Source organism: Oryctolagus cuniculus, chromosome 2, assembly GCF_051225735.1.
Source record: "Oryctolagus cuniculus isolate XC-2025 breed Fujian yellow rabbit chromosome 2, ASM5122573v1, whole genome shotgun sequence".
Taxonomy (NCBI): domain Eukaryota; kingdom Metazoa; phylum Chordata; class Mammalia; order Lagomorpha; family Leporidae; genus Oryctolagus; species Oryctolagus cuniculus.
In genome coordinates this window covers 174679989-174706509 of record NC_142868.1, presented here as the reverse complement: position 1 = coordinate 174706509, position 26521 = coordinate 174679989, and the positions used below count along the sequence as shown (strand labels likewise).

Here is a 26521-nt window from a genome sequence, read left to right as displayed (position 1 = left end):
GCAGAAAACCATAGCAAAAGGAAATAATTTTTAAAGTATCATAAAGGGGCATTTTATCTTAAATTTCTAAGTATATCCTGTTCATAGAGGTTTTCTTTCCATATTTAACGTCGTCGTCAGCAGCAGCAATTTTGTTTTTCCAATCAGTACAACTTAGTATTTTTATGGTCAGAGCTGTTCTCTTTTGGATGATGATGTGTAGTTAATTAAAATGTGGCAGCTTCTGGAATCTGGACTAAATTTAGCAATGTGTTAAGTTTGGTAAGTGTGTGAGGTACAACTGATTGTGGAGTTTCTTTAGTAACGTTTGCTTTTTCTCTGAAGATATGGATGAATGTCAAGACCCCAATAGTTGTATTGATGGCCAGTGTATTAATACAGAAGGCTCCTATAATTGCTTCTGTACCCACCCATTGGTCCTGGATGCTTCAGGAAAAAGATGCATACGGCCAACTGAATCAAATGGTATGTGTGGATATGTCACATTTGACTGAAAACTGAGCTACTGGGAAAAAAAATTCCATAGGTATTTTGAAATAATTGAACAACTAAGAGAAATAAAGATGCCTATTACCAGTTTGTAAGAAATTTAATATCTTGAGCATAGTAGGAGGCGCCAGGGTATAGAGTGGCTGAGCAGATAACAGAGATGTTCTGTGCTTGAGTTCTAACCTCCAAAGGCAGCTGAGGAAGATTTAAGTTTGGGGAGAATCGGGGGTACCTGACCAGAGTAGGGGCCACACATGAGGCTGGGTGGAACTGAAGGTAAAAGTCAACAAGGTGGTGGAGAGCCCTGAAGTCCCTGGGCAGGAATTCTCATTCATCCTCCCTGTGGGGCACGGTGCCCCCGACCCTTGGCATAATCAGTCATCACATCCAAGAGACGGCGTTGGATGAAGTCAACTGAAAAGGGAGAAAAGGTTGGAAGTGAAGACTGTAGCGTGAAATATCACTCGCCCAGGATTTTGGCAGATGGGGTGGGTGAGAAGGCACGAATCCAAAAATTGACAAAGAAAGAAATGGCAGGAGGTAAGAGAGTGAACATGAAAGGACTTGGGAAGGACAGACGAGAGGGGGGCATGTTACGTAACTCTGGGACGCCACAGAGGGAGGGGTTTCATTGGAAGGTGATGGGCAGGTTGGATTTCAGCCGATGGAATGGCACTCAGCTGGAGATGACAGAGCCTTGAGCCACAGAAAGACCAGGCTGGATTCAGACTTTGACTTGGAATTCACTGCTAGAAGTAAGGACGGAAACTTTGAGACTAGCTGGCTTCCCTGCCAGTGTTGATGGGATGGGAATAACAGTGAATTGTCATGGAATGGTGTCTTCCCTTTCAGAACAAATCGAAGAAACCGATGTGTACCAGGACCTGTGCTGGGAACATCTGAGTGAGGAGTACGTGTGCAGCCGGCCTCTCGTGGGCAAGCAGACGACGTACACGGAGTGCTGCTGCTTGTATGGAGAGGCCTGGGGCATGCAGTGTGCCCTCTGCCCCATGAAGGACTCAGGTAAGCCTGTGTCCGGGGTCCTGGAAGGGCGGGAGGCCTTGAGGAGCAGGTTCTTCACCCTTCCTGTGGAGCCTGATGTTTCTCTTTGGGCCTTTACTCTACCTTTTTTTTATCCTGTGTGTAGGGGGGGGGGAAGCTCAGGATTGTACAAACATCTGGCTCCTGGTTTACCTCCAAACCAGTTCCTGTCATTAATTTTTGAAATTCTCCTTCCATTTCTCCCAAAGATGATAAAAAACCCAAGGAAATATTTAACGTAGCAATCCAAAGCATAGGGCTTTAGAATTTATATTTCCTGATTCTTTATTTTTCCTATAATCCTTCTCATTCCTAACAGTTTTGAGCAAAAGGTATTAGAGATTGTCAGAGAAGTAGAGACTGCTGAAGGTAAAAGACCAAATTTTTATGCCAGTTTCCATTATCATATTATAAGGGAGAGGTTAGGAAAGAAGGGATGGGACCAGGAAGTGGGAAGGTATTTGAACCAGTTCTTTCAAATTTCAGTCAAATGCAAACAGTGAGACAGGCCAAGCCCCTAGTTTTATCCCCTGGTCTTGGTGCTGGAGGGGATGCTGACTCCATTCTTCCTGGCTGGGCTGTTCGGTGACTGTTGAATTCTGCAGTGGCTGCTCAAGACCCTCCTCATTCAAAGGGAGCACTTGATAGGGTTTGCTATGTAAAATGTACTTATCTTCATTCATAAACAAGAGTTGCCATGGGAACCCAAATCCCATTAAGCTGGGTAGTAAAAATGTCATCTTAAGTGTTAAAGTGATCATATAAAAAGCATCAAGTGTCTGGTAAGAGTAATAGAATTATGAAGGAGAGAATGTTCCAACATGGGAAGCAGTCCACACAGCAGACTCATTGAATGACAATTGCCCTAAACATCACTGTGGCCTCAGAATCAGCCCTTAAGGCATTCAGATCTGGCTAAAAAGCCCATGAGAGCATTTCAGGCATGGAAAGCCAAGACACTGTGGCAAAAAAAAAAAAATAAATAAATTCTGCATGAAGGATCTCTGTGAGTGAGACCCCAGTGGAAAGAAGTGGCCATCAAAGAAGGGTGTACTTTTCTCTGAAGGGAGGAAAGAACTTCCACTTTGCTTATGGCCTTGTCTAAATACTGACGGAGTTTGTGGATTCAAAAGGCTTCCATAGCCTAGGCAGCTGATGTCAAAAGCCCCAGGCGGTCACTGATGCCATACGTAAGAGTGTTAATTGTTAAATTAACAACAGGAGTCACTGTGCACTTACTCCCCATATATGACCTCTGTCCTCAATGAGTTATTTCATGAGAGTTAAATGTAATACTTGTTCTCAGTTTTGTGTGTGTGTGTGCAAATTGTTGAAATCTTTACTTAGTATAGAGCTGGTCTTCTGTGTACAAAGTTAATTGAAAATTAATCTTAAAGGAGAATGGGGGCTGGGAAGGGAAGAGGGAGGAGGGGTGAGAGTGTAGGTAGGAGAGTGGCTAAGGTGGGAAGAATAACTATATTCCTAAAGTTGTATATATGAAATTTGTATTCCTTAAGTAAAAGTTTTTTTGAGGGGAAAAAATGTACTTGTAAAAGCCAGAAAAATCATGAGTGATTCTAAAATGAACTGGATCATCAGTACATTCTCAGAATAGTGAATCAGGGGAGAATGACTTTAGAAAAGAAGTGCATTAATTTTTAGTTCATTGGACTAGGATACGTCTTTCAGGCTATTTAATTAGCTTTCCAGCTTGGAGATAACTGAAAACCAATGTTGCGTGAAAAGAAAAACACTGTGAAATACCACAAAAAGAAAATGCGTAACAAAGGACAAAGCAAATACAGAAAGCATGAGATGGCCATGATAGTAGCTTAGAACTGGAGATGGATGGGTTCTGGAGCCAAGACCAGCTGAGGCTGGAATCCAGCAGAGCCCCGTCAGCGGCCTCAGCAGGGGCAGGTGGCCTGACCCGGTACAGCTCGTGGGTGAAAGGGAGGCATGGACTGCTCTCTGATGGGAGGGCTGGGAGGATGGCTGTAGGGTTGGCATTACTGTAGCCTGGCAGGAGATGCCGCAGGCAACAGTGGCAGAAGAGAGTTTAAAGGGTGAGGCGTCAGTCACCTCTCAATGCTCTGGCACCACAATCTTTCCTTATACAGTTTGTAAATTAATGCTTTCAAAAAATAGAAACACACTGCCAGAAGTTGGTCGAAAGTAGAATTTAAAGATAAGTTCATTTTGGTGACAAAAAAATCTTAAAATTCATACACACGAAATTTATACACATAAACTTACAAAAGTTCATGAAAAAATGTGTATTACCATGCATGGTTTTCACAATGTATTTGCTTCAAAACAAGCTGATATTTTCATTGTATTTTTGTCTGAACATTTTGAAGTCCCCTCATCTGGTCCCTCTGAAGAATTAAAATCCTCAGAACATGTGTCTTCCTCTACCTGCCCCTGCACAACTGATCTGTGCTTCTGTTTTTTACCCCTTTTTTCTACTCATTAATTGTATATTTATTTGAATCATTGCCATATATTTATAGCAATCATATTTAAAACTGAGGTCCTTGCCACCAGTCTAAGGCACATCTAGTTTTTTTTTTTTTTTTTTGCTTTATACTTCAGCATCCCTGAAATTGAGGTCATCTAAGAATTGATAGCACTTAGCAATGGCCACCAGCCAAGTTCTCACGTTTTTACATCTTACACTAGGATGCGGTTTTCCAGCTGTGGTGTCTTAGAATTGATGCAAGGTGGTGACTTTGAAGTGGCTTCAGAGAATCTGTTTTGCCGAGGTTGCTTGGTTTAGGTAGCGAGCTCTGGTATGGTTGCTCCTTCTTCAACCTTGATTTTCCTGCCGTAAACAATGCTGCAATGAACATCCATGTATGTCTCTACAGGAGCGCCTCACTAAGAGTCCTCCAGATAAAAAGACTGGGTTGAGAAGAATATATGCTTTTAAAATTTGCTTCCCCCAAATATTGGAAATGTGTGCATTCCAGATGCTTCTTCCCTCATTCCCCTGTACCACCGGATAGGCTTAGTTTTTAAAAATTGTATCAGGTGGGAAAGAAGTTTACTATATGTGCAACTCCTTTACTTATAGGGAATTTGAGCATCTTTTCTGTGTCTGTGGGTGATTTTTATTTCTTTGTCAGTGAAGTATCATGTCCCTTGTCCATTTGTTGGTTGGACTCTTCTTCATCCACAGGTGCTTTGTGCATGTTCTCCTACAACCCTGACACATGGGCTGCAGAATGCATGGATTTGTGGAAACCTCTATATGATAGGATCCACATTCATTTACATTTTTATTTGGTCTCTAACCAGATCCCATTTTGATTAAACACTCACTGCCTGTGAATCTGAAATCCAGTGGCTTTGAAAATCAAATTTGATTGATTTTAGGTTTTTAAAATGACATTCAAGTATTTTCCTGAATTCCATTTTAAATATGAAATGTCATCTCACAATGGGGATTTTAGAATATTGCATCAGTGGGTTCCCACTGAGGTCTACTGATTATATTATGTAGGAAAAAAATGCTATCACATGCCAAATTTAAAAAAAAAAAGGTTAATGTCATTGTTAAACTATTTCTAGTTTATATATGTACATATGATAATTATGAGAAGTTCTCCAATATGAATCTCCAATGTGTTGGGTCAGCCAAATCCTCAAAATCAGTGATTTTGAATCATTTATCATTTTCATCTCCTGTGTATAAATTCATTAACATCACAGGAGCTGGAGAGATTGGCTGCAGAGAATCACTACTTGGGCTCTTCAGCTATCTGTGAAGGACCCAGGGTTCCAGGGACACCTGGGGGAAGCCACTGTTTTTCTTTTTAAAAAATTTATTTCTTCTAGAGGCAGAGTTACAGACAGAAAGAGGGAGAGACAGAGAGCTCTTCCATCTGCTGGTTCACTCCCCAAATGGGCTGCAATAGCCAGAGTTAGGCCAGGCTGAAGTGAGGAGCCAGGAGGTTCTTCCAGATCTCCCATATGAGTGCAGGGGCCCAAACACTTAGGCCACCTTCTACTGCTTTCCCAGGCCATTAGCAGGGAGCTGGATCGGAAGTGGAACAGCTGGGTCTTGAACCAGTGCCCATATGGAATGCCAGCATTGCGGACAGAGGCTTAACCTGCTGTGCCACCATGCCGGCCTCCATGCCGCTGTTCTTTGGCTGAGCATGCCTAAAGTTCCATTTTTCTGTGCTCTTCCAGAACACCCTGGACCTCAGTTGCATAGGACTTCCTCCCCTACCCTGCCAAATGCACCCAGCCTGCCCAGCAGCAGAGTGCCCTATATGTTATTGCAATTCTGATCTATCTGGAGTGAGCATCAGAGGGTACAGATGAAAGGGCGCGATCTCACAAGATGCCTAACACGGGTCTGGGCCACCTGTACTTCTGCCTCACCAGCAGTGCATCTGGGTCTCCTCACCAACCTCGGGGGTTTGATGATTTTCTGGGATGGCTCACGGAAATCAGGGAAATGCTTTGCGTACATTTAACAGTTTACTGTAAAGGAAATTACCAAGGATATGGATGAACAGCCCAGTGAAGAGTGACACAGAGCAAGATCCAAAAGGTCCCAGGCATGCAGCATGGAGATAGTTGCTGAGAGTGGCACACTCCACCCTTTCCTCTGGAAGCTCCAAAGACCCACTGTTTTAATTTCATTTGAGAGAGACAGACAGAGACAGAGACCTTCCTGTCTGCTGGCTTTCTCCCTAAATGCCTGCAACAGCTAAGACTGGACCAAGACAAAGTCAGGATCCTGTGACTCATTCCAGGTTCTCCCTTGTAGATTGTAGGGACTTGAGTACTTGAACCATCATCTGCTTCCTCTCAGGGTGCACACTGGCAGGCACCTGGATCATAACCAGAGCTGGGACTTGAACCTAGATATGCCAAAATGGGATGCAGGTGTCCAAGGCAGCACTAAAACTCGCCCCACAACCACCATTTCAGTGTATAAATGAGAATTATCAGGCAGCCCAGAAGGAATATTCTTTTACCAAAATAATAGCTTTGGGAACTGGACTTAGGGATCACCTAATCTGAGTTCCAAGAGAAGTACTTGGTAAAATTAAACAGTTGTTCCAGAGGCTCTGTGTCCAGTTGGCATTCCCACGATAAGCACCTGATCTTCTGTCAGACCTACACCGAACCATCTCCATATGAGCACTGCTGGCTGTGGTCAGTAGGAGAAGCCAGGGTCCAAGGGTTAGCACGTGGGCTCTGGGGCCAGGCTGCCTGGCACTGGATCCTGATTTGGTAACTTCTTTTCTTCGTGCACTTGCTATCTTTTGACTCTGTGCCTCTGCCCCTGTGAAAGTCCTGTCACCTGCCTCGTGGGGTTACTGTGAGGATTAAATGGCTTCATTCATCAGTAGAGCACTATTTTAAGATATGAACAGCTCTTTCTACTGCCACCAGGTGTCTCAGATCCAGTGCATTTTCAAATGTAATTAAAATGCAAGGATCTTACCAAATACGCAATACCTAGTAGCATTCAAATATGAATGAAGCTAGACAAATGCAGATTATTGTCAAGATAAAATGCCTCTTCTGGACTATTTCATAAATATTAATGAGCTTATTAATGACCTGGGGAGCTTCTAAAAATGGATCTGGTTGTAAGGGGTAAGGTGACAGAATTCTGCATTTCTTCTTAGCCCCCAGGTTGCCCCCACTGCTAATGCTCAAAGGGTAATGGAGACACTTCTGGTGGGTGTTTTGTTAAAACCTACTTTAATTCTGGTAGTTGTTGATTTTTCAAAGAGGAAGCAAATGACTGAACTTCAAAACTGGCACGCTCAGCTTCTGCCACTGAATCCTGTAAATACTCTGTCCCAGATACTGTGAACATTTTTCAAAGATTTTTTTTTTTATTTGAAAGGCAGAGCGATGGGGTGGGTTAGAGGGGAGTGGACATAGATTCCATCTGCTGATTCACTCCTCAAATGGCTGCAACAGCCAGGCCTGGGCCAGGCAGAAGCCAGGAGCCTGTAACTCCATATGTACCTCCACGTGGGTGGTAGGAGCCCACGTACTTGGACCATCATCTGCTGCCTTGCCAGGCATATAGCAGGCATTGGGATTGGAAGAAGAGCAGCCAGGACTCAAACCGGCACTCCGATCTGGGATGCCAGAGAAGTGGCAGTTTAACCCACTGCGCCACAACGCCGGCCCCCTGTCCCAGCTCTCTGGACGGTTGAGAAGGACCCCATTGTCTGCCTAAGCACCGCATCAGTCCCGGCCTGTCAGACACCAAGCCTCTCAGCTCCCTTAGGAGTGCAGCACTGTTTTGGGGGAACAATTAGTTACTGATGGAAACGGTGCTGGAGGAATTTAAGGAATAAATCGCACCACTTGTCATCAGCTCTGAGCATTAAAGCACAGTGTAAAGTAAAGCGTTGGCTCGGGAGCAGGCTTTCACACTTCTGGTCCAATAGGTCACGGGCACCGACTCTCGCTAGAGCAGCGGCTACATCCGAGCAAACCGGTCGGCGGAGGAGGTGGGCCTGGCTCCGGCCACGGTGTTCTCTGGAGTTCCATGGCGTCTTGCGGGTCGGTGCTACATGCAGGGGAAATGAGTGGGGGGTGATGAATTATGTCAGGGGGACTTCCCGTGAGAGGAACTGTATAATTCAGTGCCTTCCTGGGGCTGCTCAGGATCCTATTTCAGTCCTCAGCTCAAGGCCCCGGGGCCCAGCGCCAGGCTCCACGCGTCGGCTGGTGGCACTGCTGGTGTGACCGCGGACATGCATACAAGTGGTCGTGTGTGCTCAGTAGACCTCGGGTCGCACCCCTGCTCCTGCCTCCACTTCTGCCTTCCCCTTCCCCTGCCCCAGTACCCTCAGGGGCTGCCACTCTTACAGTGGTTTTGCTGACAGCTGTTTGGAGAGGACCCTTAAATTTGATCTCTTTATCATGATGCCATGCCAGCCTCTGACTGACAGAGCTGTGGGGGAACCACCTCAGGAAAAGGAATGAGAGGGAGTGCTCAGGGCCTGAGCTTCCTGGGAAGTTAGTGCCACGCTGGAGGGAAATCGTAGACATCAGACCTGGGCTGGATATGGAGTTGATTGGAATATGAATTTTCTGTTGGTTGCTTTTTTGAGTCTTGACCATAATAAAAAATTCTAAGTAGCATATACATATGTGAGTGTATATGCAAAGCCTGGTGTCTGGCACAGTCCAAGATGCTGTCCACCTGTTAAGGTTTTTATTCTGGGGCAGGCTTCCAGTTTTGCAGGTTAAGCCCCTACTTGGGATGCACACAACCCATATTGGAGCTCCAGTTCTGAGTCCCACTTACTTGGCATCTGAGCCAACTTCCTGCTAATACACCTGGGAAAGGAGAGGATGGCCCAAGTAGTTGGGTCCCTGCCATGCACATGGGAGACCCTGGGGGAGACCCCAGCTCTTGGCTTTGTCCTGGCCCAGCCTTTGCTGTTGAGGGCTTTTGTGGAATGAACCAGCAAGTAGAATATCTTTTACTCTGTCTTCCAAATAAATGATCTATTTTAAAAAAATTCTCCAGGCCGCCTTAGGTGTACAATTATATCCTTTTTCTAGAAGGGGAGCAAGGCACAGGCAGGTTGAGTTAACTGCCACCATCCAATACCAGTAAATAGAAGAATCAGAAATCATGGCTCCGGAATCCAAGTGGTAGCTGAGTTCCTTTCTCCCCAAGATTTCAAAGCAGTTCTTAAACAGTCCCTTAGAATAATAGAAGGCACAAAGTGAAGAGATTTTAAAGTTTTCTTTTCCATTAAAACTGCAGTTTTAGGGCTCACAATGAACATAGCACAAGTAGAGGCAGTGTATCAGCAAACATCCATACACAGTGATGGAAACGAGATCACAACATGTCCCAGAAGCCGATGAATTAAAGCAAGCTGGTAATTTTCTGTAAATAAAATTGTTGATGGTACCTAGCACTTGAAAGTATAAGATGAAATTTTCTGGAAAAATAGACCTTTAAGTCATAAGATATATACAGTGCCATTAGCTCATGGACATAAAGACCTACTCTTAAACAAATGAAAGAAAAGTTGGTATATTTGAATGCTGGAATCTGAAGTACCCAGGGCCTCCAGTGTCTGTAGTTACACTGGTAAAGTAGACTTCTGACAAGTGCATCATTTAAATAATTACTTAGTAAAGTAAAATTGAATATAAGTACTTGATAAAGTCTTGATCTAAAACTTTGAAATTCAGGAATTTTCTTAATGTGACATTTAGTGTGTTCAGAGGTTGCCACCTATTGGTGTTATTATGTACTGCAACACAGGTGTTTTAACCTTTGCCGCAGAAAGGTGAGTGATCTGGGGGAGAATGTCCCTAAAGAAATGAAAGAGCCACAGAAGTTGCAGAATGTTACAAAGTGTAATAGCATACTAATATTGATCAAAATATAGGAGGTGTGGGTCCTCTCAGTGTTGCTAGGAGATCAGTTTGAAGATAACTCAGATACTAACTTTAAAAATTTAGCTCTTAAAAGTTTTTTCTAAAGATGTATTTGAGTGCCAGGAAGAAAAATATAATTAGAGTTCATTTAAAATTTAGAATCAATCCTGTCAATAGAGAATTGATTGCTAAATTAGACTTTATCCTCAGAGGAAAATGGAGATAGCTATGGATTGTAACGTAGAATGGTATCTAGTCTATAACTAGACATAGAATAACCTGTTTAGAAAACTATTGCTTCCATAATAATAAAAAAAATGAAGGGAAGGGCATAACCACCTGGATTAAGTGATATAATCCCCTTTTACTGTTTAAGTCGTTTTTAACAAGTATATGTTCTATTCAAACTACATTTTCTCTCTTAATGGCCAAGCAGAAGCTACCACAAGCTGCAGATAAGAAATCCTAAAATTTGCTCCCAAATATGGCCGTCTACATCTTGGGCTGCACATAACGTAAATTAAGAGAAAGGTCTAAGTTTTAAGCTCTGTGAGGACAGGGATTGTGCTTGGTTTGTTCATCACTGTATTCCCATGTCACTGTCAAACGGACAACGCATGCTCAGTGGAGGCCAGGTGACAGCAGCACCGTCCAGGTGGTCCCCTTTTGGTAGACTGTACTGCATTGGAAGATTATGAGAGAGCTGCTTGTATTCCTCTTGACAGTGGTGAGGGGCTGCTTGTTGCTGCATGTCAAGTTCATACGCCGTATGGTTTACAGGGGGACGTGACTCCTGTTCTCAGCTTAGAATTAGTTACCTGTTCCTTCATCACATTGTTTACTGAACTCCTATTAGACAAAATTTTGGAACAGGTGTACAATTAGAAGTGTGAAATGAAATTTACAATTAGGATATTCTATTCCTAGGATGTCCTTTAAATGTGTGGAAAATGCCCTCATTTAATAAATTCACCATTTGCTATCACTAAATTTCTGAATACTCTCTAGTAGCTAGTCTACCCCTATTTTTTAAATACAGTTTTGCAAAAGTAAAAAAAATGTGGATCCTGTCTTGAACGATTGGGCTAATGATTGTTCCACATTCATGCATGGCCGTTAATGTTTCCAAAAATCTCAATGTGAGGAGGAGGAAGGTGTGAAGGAAGACAGGGCTTTGACTCATGGACTAAACTTGCAAAAATATTATAACTGGGCAATCATTGCACAAGGCCTCTCTAGAGTCATGGTTTTAGGGCTTTTCCAAGAAATATGTTTCCCAGGAATGCTAATGATAACTTTGGAACATCCTCAATATGACACAACGTGTGTGGGCACTGTCTTGGGTTTGGACAACCCAGGGGTCTGTGCGTTGCACTGGCCAAGTCACTTCAGCCTCCTTTATCAAGTGGAGACCTTTTTGAGGAATTACATCATTATGCTCTGGGTATGAAGGCATTTATCCTTTTGAGCATAGATCCTGAACAATAGGATTCCAGAAAGAGTAGCTTCCTGGATTGAGTGGACACCATGCCTGCTCACCAAACATATACACTTGTGCACAAAATTAGTGTATTTAAACAGCTAAATGGTCCAGTTCTTTGGAACTATATTCTTGGTGTCTGTGGAAGAAGTCTGAGTTAGACACCATATGCAGAGGCCAGTAAATAATTTATAGTTCCTAGAAAGTGTCCTCATCTGCAGAATGACTGTGTCAACAGCGCCACTGTAGAGTCAGGGTGGTAAGGCTTGTGAGGTGCTGGGCCTAGAGTACACGCATCATAGGTTTTCCCTGGATTTTCTGAGGCTCTTCAGCACCCATTGAAGTTCTGATATCCAAGGGAAGCTTTGTGCACGGGAAGGATTGTAAGTGAACATCCAATACATTCAATTTACAGAGTTAAAACCCAGAGTTTTCTACAAACTTGAGCTTATCTCGTCCGTTTTTTCATTCTGTTTAGAAGTCTGTAAATTAAGATCAGTTTTATTTATGTGGCTACAGGAACAGATGGAGGTTATTAACACACATATATAATTTGCTAAATACATATGTGTTACGCATTTGATTTTCTCTCACTTTATTAGATTTGTGGGCTCTTTCAGCCATATAAACATTTTCTTTTTAAATTTTTAAACAGGGCTTATAAGTCTACTGCAACAGTTGGATTCATAATAGATTTAAATACTTTCTATCAGCTAATAAAATCCTCATTCATCCTGATCCTAAATCTAAAATCAATATTATTTCAAACTGAAATCACAGGGCCTATCAGATTCTTTATTATATGATTCTCTTAAACACCATAGACATTTACAATCCTAAGGAGAAAAAAAGCCCCATTCTAATTGTAACTTATTTCATCATTTCTGTAGAATTACTGTAACATTTGGTCAGCCAAAGTTACTCAATGGAGAAAGTTAGAACTCTGATTCACAATCAGTTATTAGGGAATTAAAACCAGGACTGGGGACCTACATACTCACAGGGATGTAGAATAATGCATTCTTGGTGTTGCCATGTGAACAGACTCAGAGGATTTCTATTTTTACAGTGTCTTTGTAATCAGTATCTGTCAATGCAGCGACTCTCAGTGGGAATAGGACAGGGAAAAAATAAAAGCTTTTGTCCAAATACACCTGCTATCCCTGAAGAATCAGATACTATCTCCTCCAGGGATGTGCTCACCGCATTGAGATTCCCTGTCCCACTGATGTGTCCCGGCTGGACAAAGTGTTTATGGCCAATCAGAGCCTCTTTTTCTAAACTGGGACAGATCTACTGGAGTTGTGAAAGGGACCAAGTAAACAGGGAGGCGTGACCAAGAAGAAGCTGGGTACACAAAAAGGGGAGACAGCATATAAAAGGAAAAATACTAGAAACGAAGTGAAAATGTGTTTTTTTTTTAAATTATGTTTTGGCAGGTGCATTAGAGGAAAAGAAAGCAATGGCAAGGAAGTCACATTGTGGTTATGATCACATTGCAGTCATTGATTAGAAACACATTAGAAGGAAAGTAAGCATGGTTTGTCTCCAAGGAAGGATAGTTTGGGTGGGTGAGGGGGAGGAAGGAACCTTGACAGAGGGGAAATCCTACTCCTTCATTTCCTGCTCAACTGCTGAAGACAAAACTCTGGAGGAGTGTGGTAGAGCAAGCTGCAGTGTCCTGAGCCCAGGTCCCTGGAGTACGGGCGAGTCGGCGAGTGCTTGGAGCAGTAGCTGGGAAAGACCCGAGAGCAGAGCTAGACTGGCTGTAGTGTGGACTCTGCTGACCACTGGGTGAAGCTGTTGTCTCCTTGGCCTCCGCGGGAGTCACAGAGCAGCTCAGCGGGAGGGGAGTTCTGCAAGTTCAGTTTTCATGCACTTGGACTTTGGAGTGTTAGTTGTGTGGTGTTTTGAAGATACTTAGAAAGGCAGAAAGAGCTCTCATCCACCGGGTAATGCCCCAAGTCAAGCCAGATGCCCAAATTGTCCTGGATAGGGGTGGGCCAAAGCCAAGAAGAGTTGGGAATTCAACCTAGGTCCCCCAGTGGGCAAGGGAGGACCGATGACTTGAGCCATCACTGCTGCCTTCCAGGGTCTACGTTAACAGACTGCTGGGGTCAGGAGCCAGAACCGTGTGTCCAGCCCAGGTACTCCAGTGTAGGAGGCAGATGTCCCTAGGCTAAACACCTGCTCTCGAATGTCCACTTTATACTTGCTGATTTTCCTAAGCTCTATTACATGAAAATTCTAGGAAAGTCTTTGGCTTTGCTTCGTTGCTTTGGAAAGAGAACAAATTTCATTAAGATTATCATCTTATCAAAGGCCTCTTAGACTCTAAGTGCCAAAGTAGAAAAAGTAAGGTGTGCAGGTAAAACAACTTGATTACCAAAAGCAACACTTTGAATTCATAAGCCATCTAATGTATCTCTAGAGTAGAGGTCTAAGCAGTTTAGTCAGAGCATGCGTGAGCATTTAATTTTCTCTTTCAGTGTAGTCTTGTACTTTATGGTTTGCCTTTTAGTGGACATTTTACTTCCACATATTTAAAATAAAATTTTCTTTTTTTTTCCAATTTGATGTTAGGACTAGCTGAAGTGGATTCTAAGAAAAATGAACTGTGAATGGGACTCTGGTAAAATCACTGTATACAGTTGTTGAAGGCCCTGCTCTGTGTTGGAGGTTTGGAATTCCAGCAATGATGTATTTATTTTGGTCTCTTCTTAAGTCACTTTGTAAGGCAACTATGGCTACAACGAAGTTGCCGACTGCCTATGTCTTTTAAATATGGATCTCTCCGCCCGAGCCAGGCAGGGGAGTGACTTCAGTTTATCTGCTCTCCTGCAGTAAGTTTCTAGAAAGCAACCAGGTTTTTGTGTTTGCATCTGTCGGTAGGTAGTGGAAGCTAGGAAGGTAATAACCAGTGCTTTTAGAAATAAGCCATTGCAGAAAATTAGCTCAATGGGAGGGCTCCCGACACAGTGAAACTTTCTCTATGCTTCCTTCTGAGTTTCAAGTCTCGGTGTCAGGCAGAGGTGCTGTGAACCACTGTGCTGGGTGTGCACTGCTCAACCCTGGGGCATAATGTTAATGTGGTCATTTGAGTGCCTGAGAAAGGCTGCTCTTAACTTCTGGTGGAGTGTCTCATTGTGAACAGATCCAGGAGGGAAGGTGGGAGGAGAGTCATCTTAGATCATGATCAACAGCAAGATAGGAAGAAATCCTAAAACAGAACCAGAGAATCTCAAGATGGATCTGTTTTCTGCTTTACAGTGATGTCTTGCTATTATTGAGTGGAATACATTTTTATGAATAGTACTCTTTAATGGTATTTTGGTATTTTAGCATTTTATTATATTTTAGTATTACATTAAGGACCTAGAACTTACTCTTCAAATAATGATACAGAGATATCTGTTATTTCATTATCTTGGTTTCCTGAATATTAATCAGAATTGAACATATTTTAGAATATTTTGCTGCAAACTTAATAAGCAAGGTTAAAATGTGAGAAGCTCCAAAAACTAATGGAAAATGGAATCAATCAGAAGTTTCGGTGCAAAACTGCTGAAATCATGAGGAGCCTTCAAATTTTTGAGCTTGCAAATTAGGAAAAAAATTGCATTGCTTTCAAAATTTTTAACACCAAAGTAATGTTTTCCTTGAACTTTTTTCAAGCACTGTAGTATACTTTAAAATCTATATCCTGACATTTTAAGTTATTTCTAGAAAAAGAAAATTTATTCTGACTTGATCGTTAGATTTCTCTAAACCCTTCTCCCTTGGGGGTCAAAGGCAACATAAGGAGGTTATACTGACGGTGCTTGCTTTTGTTAAATCCAATGTTTATCTGTCATTCTGGAAGCATCCAGGTGGGCACTGGGCACCACCAGAAGGTCCCACTGCCATCTAGTGGTCATTACCTCATATTACAGTCACAAGTAATATTAAGAATGTTTTCTTTTTAAATCATACAATATGCAGACTTAGCAAAGACCTTAGGGATCATCTAGGCCCATTTCCTTACTTTACCAGTAAAAAATATAAAGGTTAGATCAATTCCAGACTTCATACAAGGGAACTTTATGAATTTTGTGGGAAAATAGAATTCAAAGATTTTATTTTACTGCAAAAGATTTTTGAAGTCCAGGAATATTTTTTCCATTATGTTCATTTAATACATAATATACATGAGCTTTTAAATTTTCTCCTGCATTTTTTCTTTATTTTTTTTCTGGTCTGGGGAGGGGGTAAAATTCACATAACATAAAATGAACACTTCAATGGTGTTTAGTATGATTATAGTGTGATACAACATTTCTTATGCACATGTATACCTGTATTTTAAAGTAACTCTTACTGGGTTAATGAAAAAAAGATGAAAGGAGATCACTTCATTTTTTTCTCTATGTATATTATGTATTTTTCCAAATTGTTGCCTTCTCAGATTGTACCTTTTGAGTGATAATCAAAAAGCAGGGTATCTTTCCTTACAGCTGCAAATTAACACCTTGAATTTTCCTATTTGATTTCGTTGTATTGTTCAGTCTTATCAGATATTAGAGGTACCACATTTTAAATTTCTTCTGAGATTGCTTGCATATAAGACCTAATGATATACGAGAGTGCTTCCAAAAAGTTCATGAAAAAGTAAAATTAAGATTTTTGTGCAAAAAAAAGCTTGAAATTCATGCATATTTTTCATAATACACATTCTTCATTAACTTTTCAAAGACCCTTCATGTGCATGGATTTCAAGACTTTTCACATAAAAATGAACTTTTTAACTCCATTTTTCACCAAATCCCAACTTTACCAATTTTATATATATTTGTGAGACAGAGTCCCATCCAGCGGTTCATTCCCCTAAATGCCTACAAAGGGTTGAAGCCAACAGCTGGAAATTCAATTCCGGTTCGCCACGTGGGTGGCAGGAACCAAACCACTGGAGCCATCACCACTGCCTCCCAGGGTCTCCATTAACAGGCAGCTGGGGTGAGGAGCTGGAGCTCAGTGTCAAACTCAGGCACCTTAAGGGTTAGCCTCAATGCCCACACCTCCATGAGCTGTCTAAAAACGATCATGTTTCCCAAGCCCTGGATCCTTAGAAATGCAGAGTCCTTTTTTCTTGCAGTCCTTACTAGGAAAATCCTAAATTGTCAATCATGATTAAAGACTTTCATGTGTGGCCTAACTTAACACTAGTACAAGGGTCTACATTTGTGAAACCAGAGATCTTCCGTTTTTTTTGACACTTGTACCCAACAGATCTCTTCAGTGGGTCTGGCAGAATAAGCAGCATTCTGATGGGAAATGCCGGGTGTAACTGAACTTCAAAGGGTAGCATGAGGTGCAGGGTGGGGGAGGAGAGAACCCGATTGGTCTCTGGCCATGAGTTTCTGTAGAGCATTAATATTTATAGGAGTCCCACAGAAGATAAACCCTGCCAAGACTTTAGACTTCATTACTTCCCTGTCCTCGACAAGTACCATTTAATTGAACATTCAGCAATTTGATCTCTTTCACCTAATAAATCGAGCACTTTCAATAAACACAAATCCTGCTAATGACAGAGCTGACCCTGGCGGGGCTGAGCTCATCAACACTCGCGGTTATTACTCTCCCTGGAATTGCAGTCACAAATGCTCATTGCTGGGCCACATACTTCCCAGATGCCCGAGGTCCAGGGAGTGTATTCAACATTATCATTTTTAATTCAGGTTCCAGAAGGGCAGCTGTAGGGTTGAAAGAACGTGGTGTGGCAGATAAACCACTTTGGGTTCAAATCCCTCACCTGACCCTGGGCAAGTTATGCTCAGTTTTCTTATTGGAAACAAAAGGAGCTAAGTGCAGTTATCTCAAAGGTGGATCTGACAAGTTACACACAGTGTGTGCCAAAAAGTACGTTCCTGCCCAGCACCCGGGAGCTCGGCGGTCACATCAGCCAGCGTTCTTTTCAGTTGTTCTACACAGGGACGCACAGCAGCCAGTGCTGCACGGTTCTTTAGTTCACCTAGTACTTTTATGCGCTGTTCACTCCTGTGACTCCTGGAGTTGCCCTCGCCCCTGCTCTGTTCCTGATTGGAGGCGAGGGTCTGCAGTGAGGTGGGCAAAGTGAAGCTTCCACTTGTCTTCCCGGCTGACCTGAGCCAGTGATTCTGTGGTCCCCAGGGCACTCTCATTCTTGACATCCTTCCTCTCCCCCCAAAGCCCACCCTGTCCAAAATCCATTCTCATTCATTCATACAACCCGAGGCCAAATTAACGTGTCCCTGGATGAAACCGCTAACGCATCACTTTTAATACAACCAAAGCAAAGAGTACCTGACCCCATTCAGTAGAAAAACTGAAGCTCAGAGACACGTGTCCAGACCAAAGAATGAGCAAGGGAAGAGCCCAGGACTAGAACCCATGCCTTTTGCCTCCAGGTCCTTTCTCAGTGGAGTTCTTGTCGCAACACTGCGCATTGTGATTTCAGGCAAGCACTGCTACTGCCTGTTCACTAGGGACCGTGGGTAAATGTTTTTTCTTTTTAAAAGACCAAAGTAGACAGATCCCCAAGCTGATGTCCAGCTCCACTGTGTTGTAACAATACTGAGCAGAGTATTGCTTTCACTTCCTTTGCCAGCGCTAGTTGGAATGTCCTGGCAATACCCAATGTTTTAAAAATTTCATAGTTTTTGATAATCTCAGTTAAAAGTGCCTACTCATTCCCTCCATGCTTCCCTTCCCTACTTGTGTGTTCCCCAGACATGCTCATCAGGTGATGAGGTGGTTGAATGAGCAAGAAAATACCTGGTCTAGAAATTTGAGTCCAACATGGCCCATTTTTTTTCTTCCTAAGAATTGGTCGTTGGTTATTTCATACATACGGTTCGAAATGAGTTCCCAGCCCTGATAGAGAATGAAATACAGCCTCTTCATCTCTGAAAGCAGCTGCCTCTAAGCTGCCTCAGTCACTACTAAACCTTCACCTCCCGGTTCCCCACATGCCAGAGTGGCATTGTGACATGCGACTGTCCAGACCAGCCCCGCAGATGTGTCTGTCATCAAGAATGGAGATTTCCTGCCAGGATACAGTCATGTGCTTCCCATTGTTGCTGACAGCAGGGGCCCCAGACCCATTGGCTCCAGGGGGTAACTTTTTTTTTTCTTCTCCAATTTAAAACAAAAATCAAAGCAGCACCATCTGTCCCAGGAATCTGCCATGGCAGGAAATTGGTGTGATCGGTGGCATGGATCTCGTTTAGACCACTTAGTGACGGTGGGTCCTCTCCCCGCCCCCTCGCCATCCCATGCCTCTCGTAGCTTTGATCAACAGCTAAGCATTTGTGTTTGGGGAGGTGGGGAATGCAGCGGGTGCGGGGAGGGACTTGGTGTGAATATTTCCATTTCCGATTCATTTCACATTTGTGTCTGGCTAGATCCTTTACAGACGCATTGTATGGAAGCTCAGACATGCTATTGCTTCTCAAAGTATGCCTCCCAGGATAGGCCTGCTAGCAAAACTCTTCCTCTGCACCAAGCCCCAGACAACCAGGTGATACATTTTTGTTGATCCAATAAGCAAAGAGTGTTTTGGAGAAAGAAAAAGGCTCCAGGGAGAGAAAATACGTGTTCATCACTACACATTTAACTGAATGAAGCGGCAGCCAGGAGATTCTCGGGGGGAAGATGTGGAACTAGATCAGGAACTTGCTCTTCTTGGGCTCTGTACCCTCGGCCAACCACGATACACTGCTGGCCCCGAAACTGGACTGTAGCAATGACTAGCGGTACCCGAAGCCCGGCACCTCCAAGCTAGCGTGGTTTCTGGTTGGACTGCTCAGAGGATCCTGGAGAGCACACCTTGCCCAAGACTCATGGGAATATTTTGTATATTCCCACTGGTCCCCGCAAAAGGTGGTGAAACACACTTCTGGAAACCTACCCTCCACTCAAGACTCTTCTGATCGATGCAGCCGTGAACATTCAGCTTTTCCCTATCCATTGAGTCCTGGTCTAGTGTTAAAATATGCTCTTGTTCGGCCTTAATCACTGACCAGTATGTCACTGAATTTGCCAAGGCAGCCAACAATTTTTATGTCTTGTTGGAGATGGACTCCATGAAGACATTCTTCTCTATTTACTGAGCTAGAGTTGCCTCCATCCATTTAAAAACAAATAATATTGAAGCAAATAATGTTGAAGCAAAACTTAAAAACACCTGGAGACCACTAGCCATCTTATCCCACCATTCTTTGCCCACTTGATAAACACCTTCAGGGTCTGTTCATGTTAAAACTTATATCTGCCTTCCTTCCAATACTGTCTTCAAAAATATTGATTTCCAGATGTTCAGCAGAAACTGTGATTTAACCTACAAGAGAAACCTGTAACCTCCATTTTCTTGGTACTCCAACATTTGTGAGCAGCTCCACAACAGAACCTCATTTTGTGTGTATCATTAATGCACAGGTAGACGGAGAAGACTTCCTATGCCCATGCGACAGATGTGGAAACTGAGGCTTGTCCAAAATTGCTAAGCTGGAAAGTGGTGCAGTGAGGGCTTGGGCTCCAGCTTCTGCCTCCCAAGTCCACGTTCTTTCCATTACTCCATGCTCACTGCACCCTTGACCCTGGCCAAGCATCAGAGCAGATGTGCGCAGCGGGAGGCGCAGCATGGATGGATTAGGACAGACCCATCCATGCTCCCAGAAAAATAACTCAAAATACATGTCCTGGTGTTGATGGGACCACAGCACATCTTCAAGTACAAAGGAGAGTACATATAATGCAGAAATGATGTTTTGATAACTGACCAAACTGTCTGGGAGCTTGGAATGTTAGTGTAGTGGAGAAAGGGAGGCAGAAAAACAGAAATTCTGGGATCTGAAGAGGGGAGAGAAGATGTGGCAAGTCCTAGAGGTGCTGGCTGCCCATTCCTCTGCTCTGCCCCTCAGCAACCCAAACACAATGTAGTTTCCTTTCTCAATGTCTTTGGAAAAGTGCTTTTGAAAATTAATCCAGAATATCTTTTCCTGTAAGGTAATTCCTTGTCACCTAGTTTCAGTTCAAGTGTCACTTTTTCTAGGAATTTGCTGCTTCTCCTTTCTCTCTCACACTTGGCCTTGCCTTTGGCCTTTGCCCAGTGGTGAGAGCTTTGTGCATTGAGGCTATCTTGTGGCTCTGTGGTCCAAGGGGACAAGCATGGATTGAGCCCCAGGCAGCCCTGGCCAGGCCTTGAGTGTGTCACTCAACATCCCTGGGACTTCAGTTGTCCCTAACAGCTGTCCCAAGGAGGATGCGCAGCCACCCTGGGTTTAGTTCTACAAAGTAAGCCCATGAATTAATTCATCTTTGATATTCATTTTTGATCACAACTGTTGCTTGGATATAAAATACTGAACAAGTCTCCCTCTCAGATGTACGACAAATGTATATAAAAAGTCATGAGAAAAGATGACCTCAGCTCTTGAAACTTGTAAATATTTCAGCAATCTCACTCTCACAGGGAGATCTTCAGTCTTCTTTCTCAAACTTTAAGCAGAACTGACAACCATTTGGGTTCTGTTTGAAGTTGTATTTTTTTTCTTGAGGCAAGGATCTTTTTCCAGGTTCAGCTCTTTCCTAAATGAAATTAATGGTTTCACACTAAAGTGCTGGGACGTCTGAGGCCTAGATGGTCCTGGAAGGCCTCCACGTAAGGAGAATTTTAGGAAGGGGCAGCCGGGCTCCTTCGCTATCTAGTGGTTCAAGGTCTTCTCTGGCCTGACACTTTCTTTGTGCAGTTTTGTGTGTTTGTGTGTGTGCGTACATGCACGTGAGCGCACGTGGACACTCACCCTCGTTCCTCAAGTCCTGTGAGTAGGAGTGGGGGAAAGAGAGCCTTCCGCACTCCCATGATTGCCTAGGCGCTGTTCTGATTATGAGAATACAGGGCCTCTCCAGGCCAGGGGGCTGCTGCCTGTGAGACCGCCCCGAGAGCTTGGTCTTGCCTGATCTGGGGCTGTCCAGGGAGCCCCGGAGTTTCCACCACCCATGGACATATCTGAACAGGCTATGTGCTGTGATACGCATGTAGAGAACATGAAGCTGTGCTTGCTCCAGCTTTCCTCCCTAGATGACTACTTCTAAATGTAGGCAAGAGCCTGGCTCATAATTGCTGGAAAGCTTTGCAAGCCTACAATACATGGACATCTATGTGCTGAGTGCAGCCCGTGAGGACTGCAGGGCGTTCAGAAGGCAGATGGCCGTGGAGCTGACCCAGCCTGGGCTGGGAACGTGGCCTCGAGAAATAACCAGGTGAGTCAGTCTAGCTGGGGTTCAGAGAAGCAGAGGACAGGGATGCCAGTGGAGGGACAGGCACTGAGCCTAGCAGTCAAGATGGCCACATCCCACACTGCAGTTCCTGATTCTAGCTCCTGAGTCCAGCTACCTGCTAATGCAAGACCCTAGGAGGCAGGGGCTTCCTGCCACCTCCAGGGAAGACCTGGGTTGAGCTCCCAGATGCAGTCATGGCCTAACCCAGTATGAGGATTCAGGGAGTGAACCTGAACCAGCAAATGGATGCACTTTCTCAAACTAATATTTAAGAGTTTCAAAGGAAGGAGGACGGTTGTGGGAGATAGAGAATGTTAAGAGCGTGCGGTATGGTGTTCCAGTAATGACCACAGATCTGGCCCTGCCACATCTCTGTGCTTTTGTTTCCACATCAGTAAACTGAAGATCCTAGCACAGCCCTTTCATAAGGTAGTGTCAGTATTTGAGTGAATAATGTGTGTTCTATGCTTAGAGCAATGCCTAACATGCGGTGAGCCTGCTGCAACTGTTAGCTGCTGTTACAGCCACCACCACACCATCTTTATATTGTAATCAACATTGCCGTAATGCTGTTCATAAGGGACATGTAGGAATATGAGTTTACAACAGAAAGGGTCTCCAAAAAGTTTGTGGAAAATAGAACTAAAAGATAAGTTGACTTGGGTGCAAAATCGGTTTTACTCCCACATATGCATCTGCTGCGAAACGTGGACACGTTTTGAAACATCCTCAGAGTGGCCAACAGCTCATGCAGCCTACAGAGCTGCATCCTCGCTCAGTGTCAGGTCATTTTTGGACACCAGAAGTCTATAGTTTCCTCTCTAGTGAGTGGAGATGTCCCTGCCCATAGAGTAACTTTTATACCTTAAAAGTGTCTTTAATGATAGCTTTATTCAAACCCATCAGATGGGTTTGGGAAGCTGTTCTTCCCAAAGACCTGGCTCATTTTTCCCATTCCTTCATGTTCTGTCAATAGTTAGCTACGGGTTTTGGTCTTTGGGGTGGGTGTTTGATGAAGCAGGTTAACATGCCATATGGGGAGCCTGGACGGAGTTCCCATCTCCCAGCTTCAGCCTGGCCCACCCCCGTTGCAGGCATTTGGGGAGTGAGTCAGTGGGTGAATGCTCCCTCTCTCTGGCCATCTCAAATTCAAGAAAAATCTTTAGACACAGTCCACATGCAGTGGTGCATGGGAGGTGGAGGCTGGTATGAGACTGTGCCCTAGCGGATCCCCCTTTGCTCTGAGCTGCGAATGGTTCCCCCAGGAGCTGCCAAGCAGGGATGGGGTCTCATGTTGGTCACTGTTTGCTTCGTAGATGACTACGCCCAGCTGTGTAACATCCCAGTGGCAGGACGCCGGCGGCCATACGGACGAGACGCCCTGGTTGACTTCAGTGAACAGTACACTCCCGAAGCTGACCCCTACTTCGTTCAGGACCGTAAGCAAACTCGTGAATTGTGATGAAAGATACATGTGATTCCTGGGAATCTGTTAGCAATGCAGATTTTTGGGCCGCAGCCCAGACCTGCTGTTAAGAAAGTCTATTTTTCAAGCTGCATGGGTAGTTCTTCCATATGCTCTAGTCTGACAGCCACAGATTCCGTGGTTCATCTTGCTGGTGGGCCGCGTCTATGTTTACTTCTCTTAAAGAAAATGATCTTATTGTCGTAATTTCCATAGCAAAATCATCTATTTTGTTCTCTCAGTGGTGGTCTACTTCCAGGGCCAAGGTTTGCTTGGAAGCCGCCTTTTTTTTTTTTTTTTTTTTTTTGATTCAAGGAAGTGACAGACGTTAACTCTAACAAGATGAGTATTTTAAAAAAACTTGTGCTCTGCCGGAGCCATGGCTCACTAGGCTAATCCTCCCCCTAGCGGCACCAGCACACCAGGTTCTAGTCCCGGTCAGGGCGCCGGATTCTGTCCCGGTTGCCCCTCTTCCAGGTCAGCTCTCTGCTGTGGCCCGGGAGTGCAGTGGAGGATGGCCCAGGTGCTTGGGCCCTGCACCCCATGGGAGACCAGGAGAAGCACCTGGCTCCTGGCTTCAGATCAGTGTGGTGCGCTGGCCGCAGCGCACCAGCCGTGGCGGCCATTGGAGGGTGAACCAACGGCAAAGGAAGACCTTTCTCTCTGTCTCTCTCTCACTGTCCACTCTGCCTGTAAACAACAACAACAAACAAACCTTGCGCTCTTGCACATATACTCACAAGGTGATTAAGTAAGAAATAGTGTGTGCTGGATTGTCCTGGATCTATGCGCAGAGTCCAAGTGCACAAGTAGTGTTTGCCTTTCGGAGGTCACTGTCCCCCGGTGTGTGACCAGAGCATCCTGTGTGAGCAAGCCTCCCCACGTACAAGCTCACTTTTTAATGGCAGAAATCAGAACTTCCAAATACATAGTCACAAACCCAAGTCTGAAAGAATAGGTGATATATTCATAGACAGCAAGTTGTCAAGAACAGGAATAGAGAAATGTGGATTCCAGGAGTCTTGTTAGCGCCCCACTTGTCATTGTACCATGTTAAGACACAGAATCGCTGTGGATCTAGGAGTTGGGGGTTAGGACTTGAGCGATATTGCTGGGTTAACACTGTACACGAAGCCTTTTCTATGAGTCCTGTCACCTGTGCACAGTGCTCACTGCATAGGAACTCACTCTAGAGCAACTAGAGCTTGGTGGGTGCGTTTAGGAACTGTTTCAATTCAAAGTCAAAAAGATTTTTTAAGGGTACCAGTGTATTGATCATCACAAAGAATTACAAATGCTTTTAAATGTACAAGGGGACCTCAAAAAGTTCATGGTCGATGCATGTTAACTTTTAATTCCATTTTCCATGAGCTTTCTGACATACACTCGTACATGAAAATCACATTCTGTGACTGCAGCCAGATGGGTCAGCACCCAGCTCTGCAGCCCCTGGCCGGGTCATGAACATTACCAGTTTCCAGAAGGCCCCTGGTGTCCTTTCCCATGTCTCTCCAAAGGTAACTGCTCTCCTGACTTCAGACACCATTGGTAGCACGATAGCAGCACGATTCCTTTTCCTTGGCACCTAACCTTGCACTGCTTTGGGCCTGAATGAGCTCACAAATAGAGGGGGGGGGGACAGCGCTGTGGCATAGCTGGTAAAGCCTCCGCCTGCAGTGCCAGCATCCCATATGGGCACTGGTTTGAGTCCCGAGTGCTCCACTTCTGATCCAGTTCTCTGCTATGGCCTGGGAAAGCAGAAGATGGCCCAAGTCCTTGAGCCCCTGCACCCACATGGGAAACCCCTCCCTCTTTCTGCATAATTCTGAGTTTCAAATAAATAAATGAATGTTAAAAAAAAAAACGGAAGACAGATATAACCATGAGCATCTTAATTTTTACTCTAGGTTCTTGCGTCACTCAGAGGCTGTGCATGTAAAACTTAGATACACATACTTTGTAAAAAAGGAGAAACATTAAGATTGAAAGCCCAGCTTGTCCCTAAGTCTAGAAAGAACAGCTTAAGTATAGTCCCATGGTTTGTGGATAGAGCCTCTATCACACTATAGTTCAAATTCCCGACATTTTTATGTTGAAATGTTCTAGTTTATGTACCTCATTGTAATACTGACATTGATTTAAAACTCTTTAATTCACTGCAAATGTTAAGAAATAAACATGTTGGTGTCTTATCGGTTTCCTATCTAGCAACATAACAAGTTGAGATGCAGTTCCAAGACCTCCAAGCTTTGGCTCTGGAATGACCTTTAAATGTCTTACAAGTTCCAAGGAAAGATCTCCCCTTCCCGGCCAGTTTTCTGAGCCACAGCTAGGGCTGTTGGTCTTGCTGCAGGAATGATCCTACGGGCATGGTGCATCTTGGAGTGGAGGGGAAGAGGCTTCTCTTCACCTGTATGGTCTGCCTCCTCTGTGACCTTCGGTTAGACCAGTGTTGCTAAAACTAGAGCTTCTTAGTCAGAGGTCAGCAAGCTTTTTCCGGTTAAAGACCAGCTAGTGCAGCGTTGAGGCTTTGCAGAAGTATGTTCCTTGGGGTAGCTCTTCCCTTCTGCGAGAGTATCACAAAAGCTGCTGTGTTTATTTACAAAAATAGATACAGAATGAGATTTGGACCTGGGACTACAGTCTGTGGACTTCTCTAGAACCGAAAGCAGTATTTCAGAAAGTCTGCTGGACAAACAATGGGAGTTTCCAATTTTAATTTCTGTAATAAAAGACATTTTACTAGCTCTAAAAAGAAAATGATTTTTACATGGAATTCATGGAATTTGTAAATATTTTTGTTTGAAACTTTAATTTCTTAACTCGGTATTTCTCTAGCTGGCTTTGGGTATCTGCTCTCATATTCTTTATGGCCTGTAATATTTTTCTTTTTAACATTCTTAAATGGGCCTATCATGGAGTATTACTCAATGTTTAAAATTTGAGTTAAATCTTTAGGGCCTGCATAAGCAATGATAGTTTGCTGCCCCCTGCAGTTCCACAGGGGAATTACTTCACAGACCAGCTTGGAGGAACAGCTGTATTTTTGGTTTCCTTGGTGCTTATTTGTGGTGCAGCTGGATAGCAGAAAGGAGATGAAAGGATAACATGACAGCACCATGGATTTATATTTACAACTTTCATCTCTGCAAATAGATTAGCAGTCACAGTGCTTACTTAAACTCTAGGTATTAGCTCTAAATTGCTTTGAAAATAACTATTAAGAAAATCAAAGGAGTAGCTTTCACAAAAAAAGACTTTTTTTTCCCACATCCATGTACTAACCATGCCCAACCCTGCTTATCTTCTGAGATCAAATGAGATTGGGCATGGTGAGGGTGGAAGGGCCGTAG

The 26521-nt window shown here is 43.8% G+C and overlaps 1 protein-coding gene across 17 annotated transcripts in view; it reads left to right on the top strand.

The window, feature by feature from the left end:
* LTBP1 (latent transforming growth factor beta binding protein 1) overlaps window positions 1–26521 on the top strand; it is a 446285-nt gene that overhangs the window by 417056 nt on the left and 2708 nt on the right. For all 17 annotated transcript variants that reach the window (XM_051843010.3, XM_008254559.5, XM_089326552.1 and 14 more), the window contains 3 exons: window positions 325–465; window positions 1342–1512; window positions 23020–23142. In XM_051843010.3, coding sequence (XP_051698970.3) covers window positions 325–465; window positions 1342–1512; window positions 23020–23142 — 435 coding nt within the window. The remainder of the gene's footprint in view (window positions 1–324; window positions 466–1341; window positions 1513–23019; window positions 23143–26521) is intronic.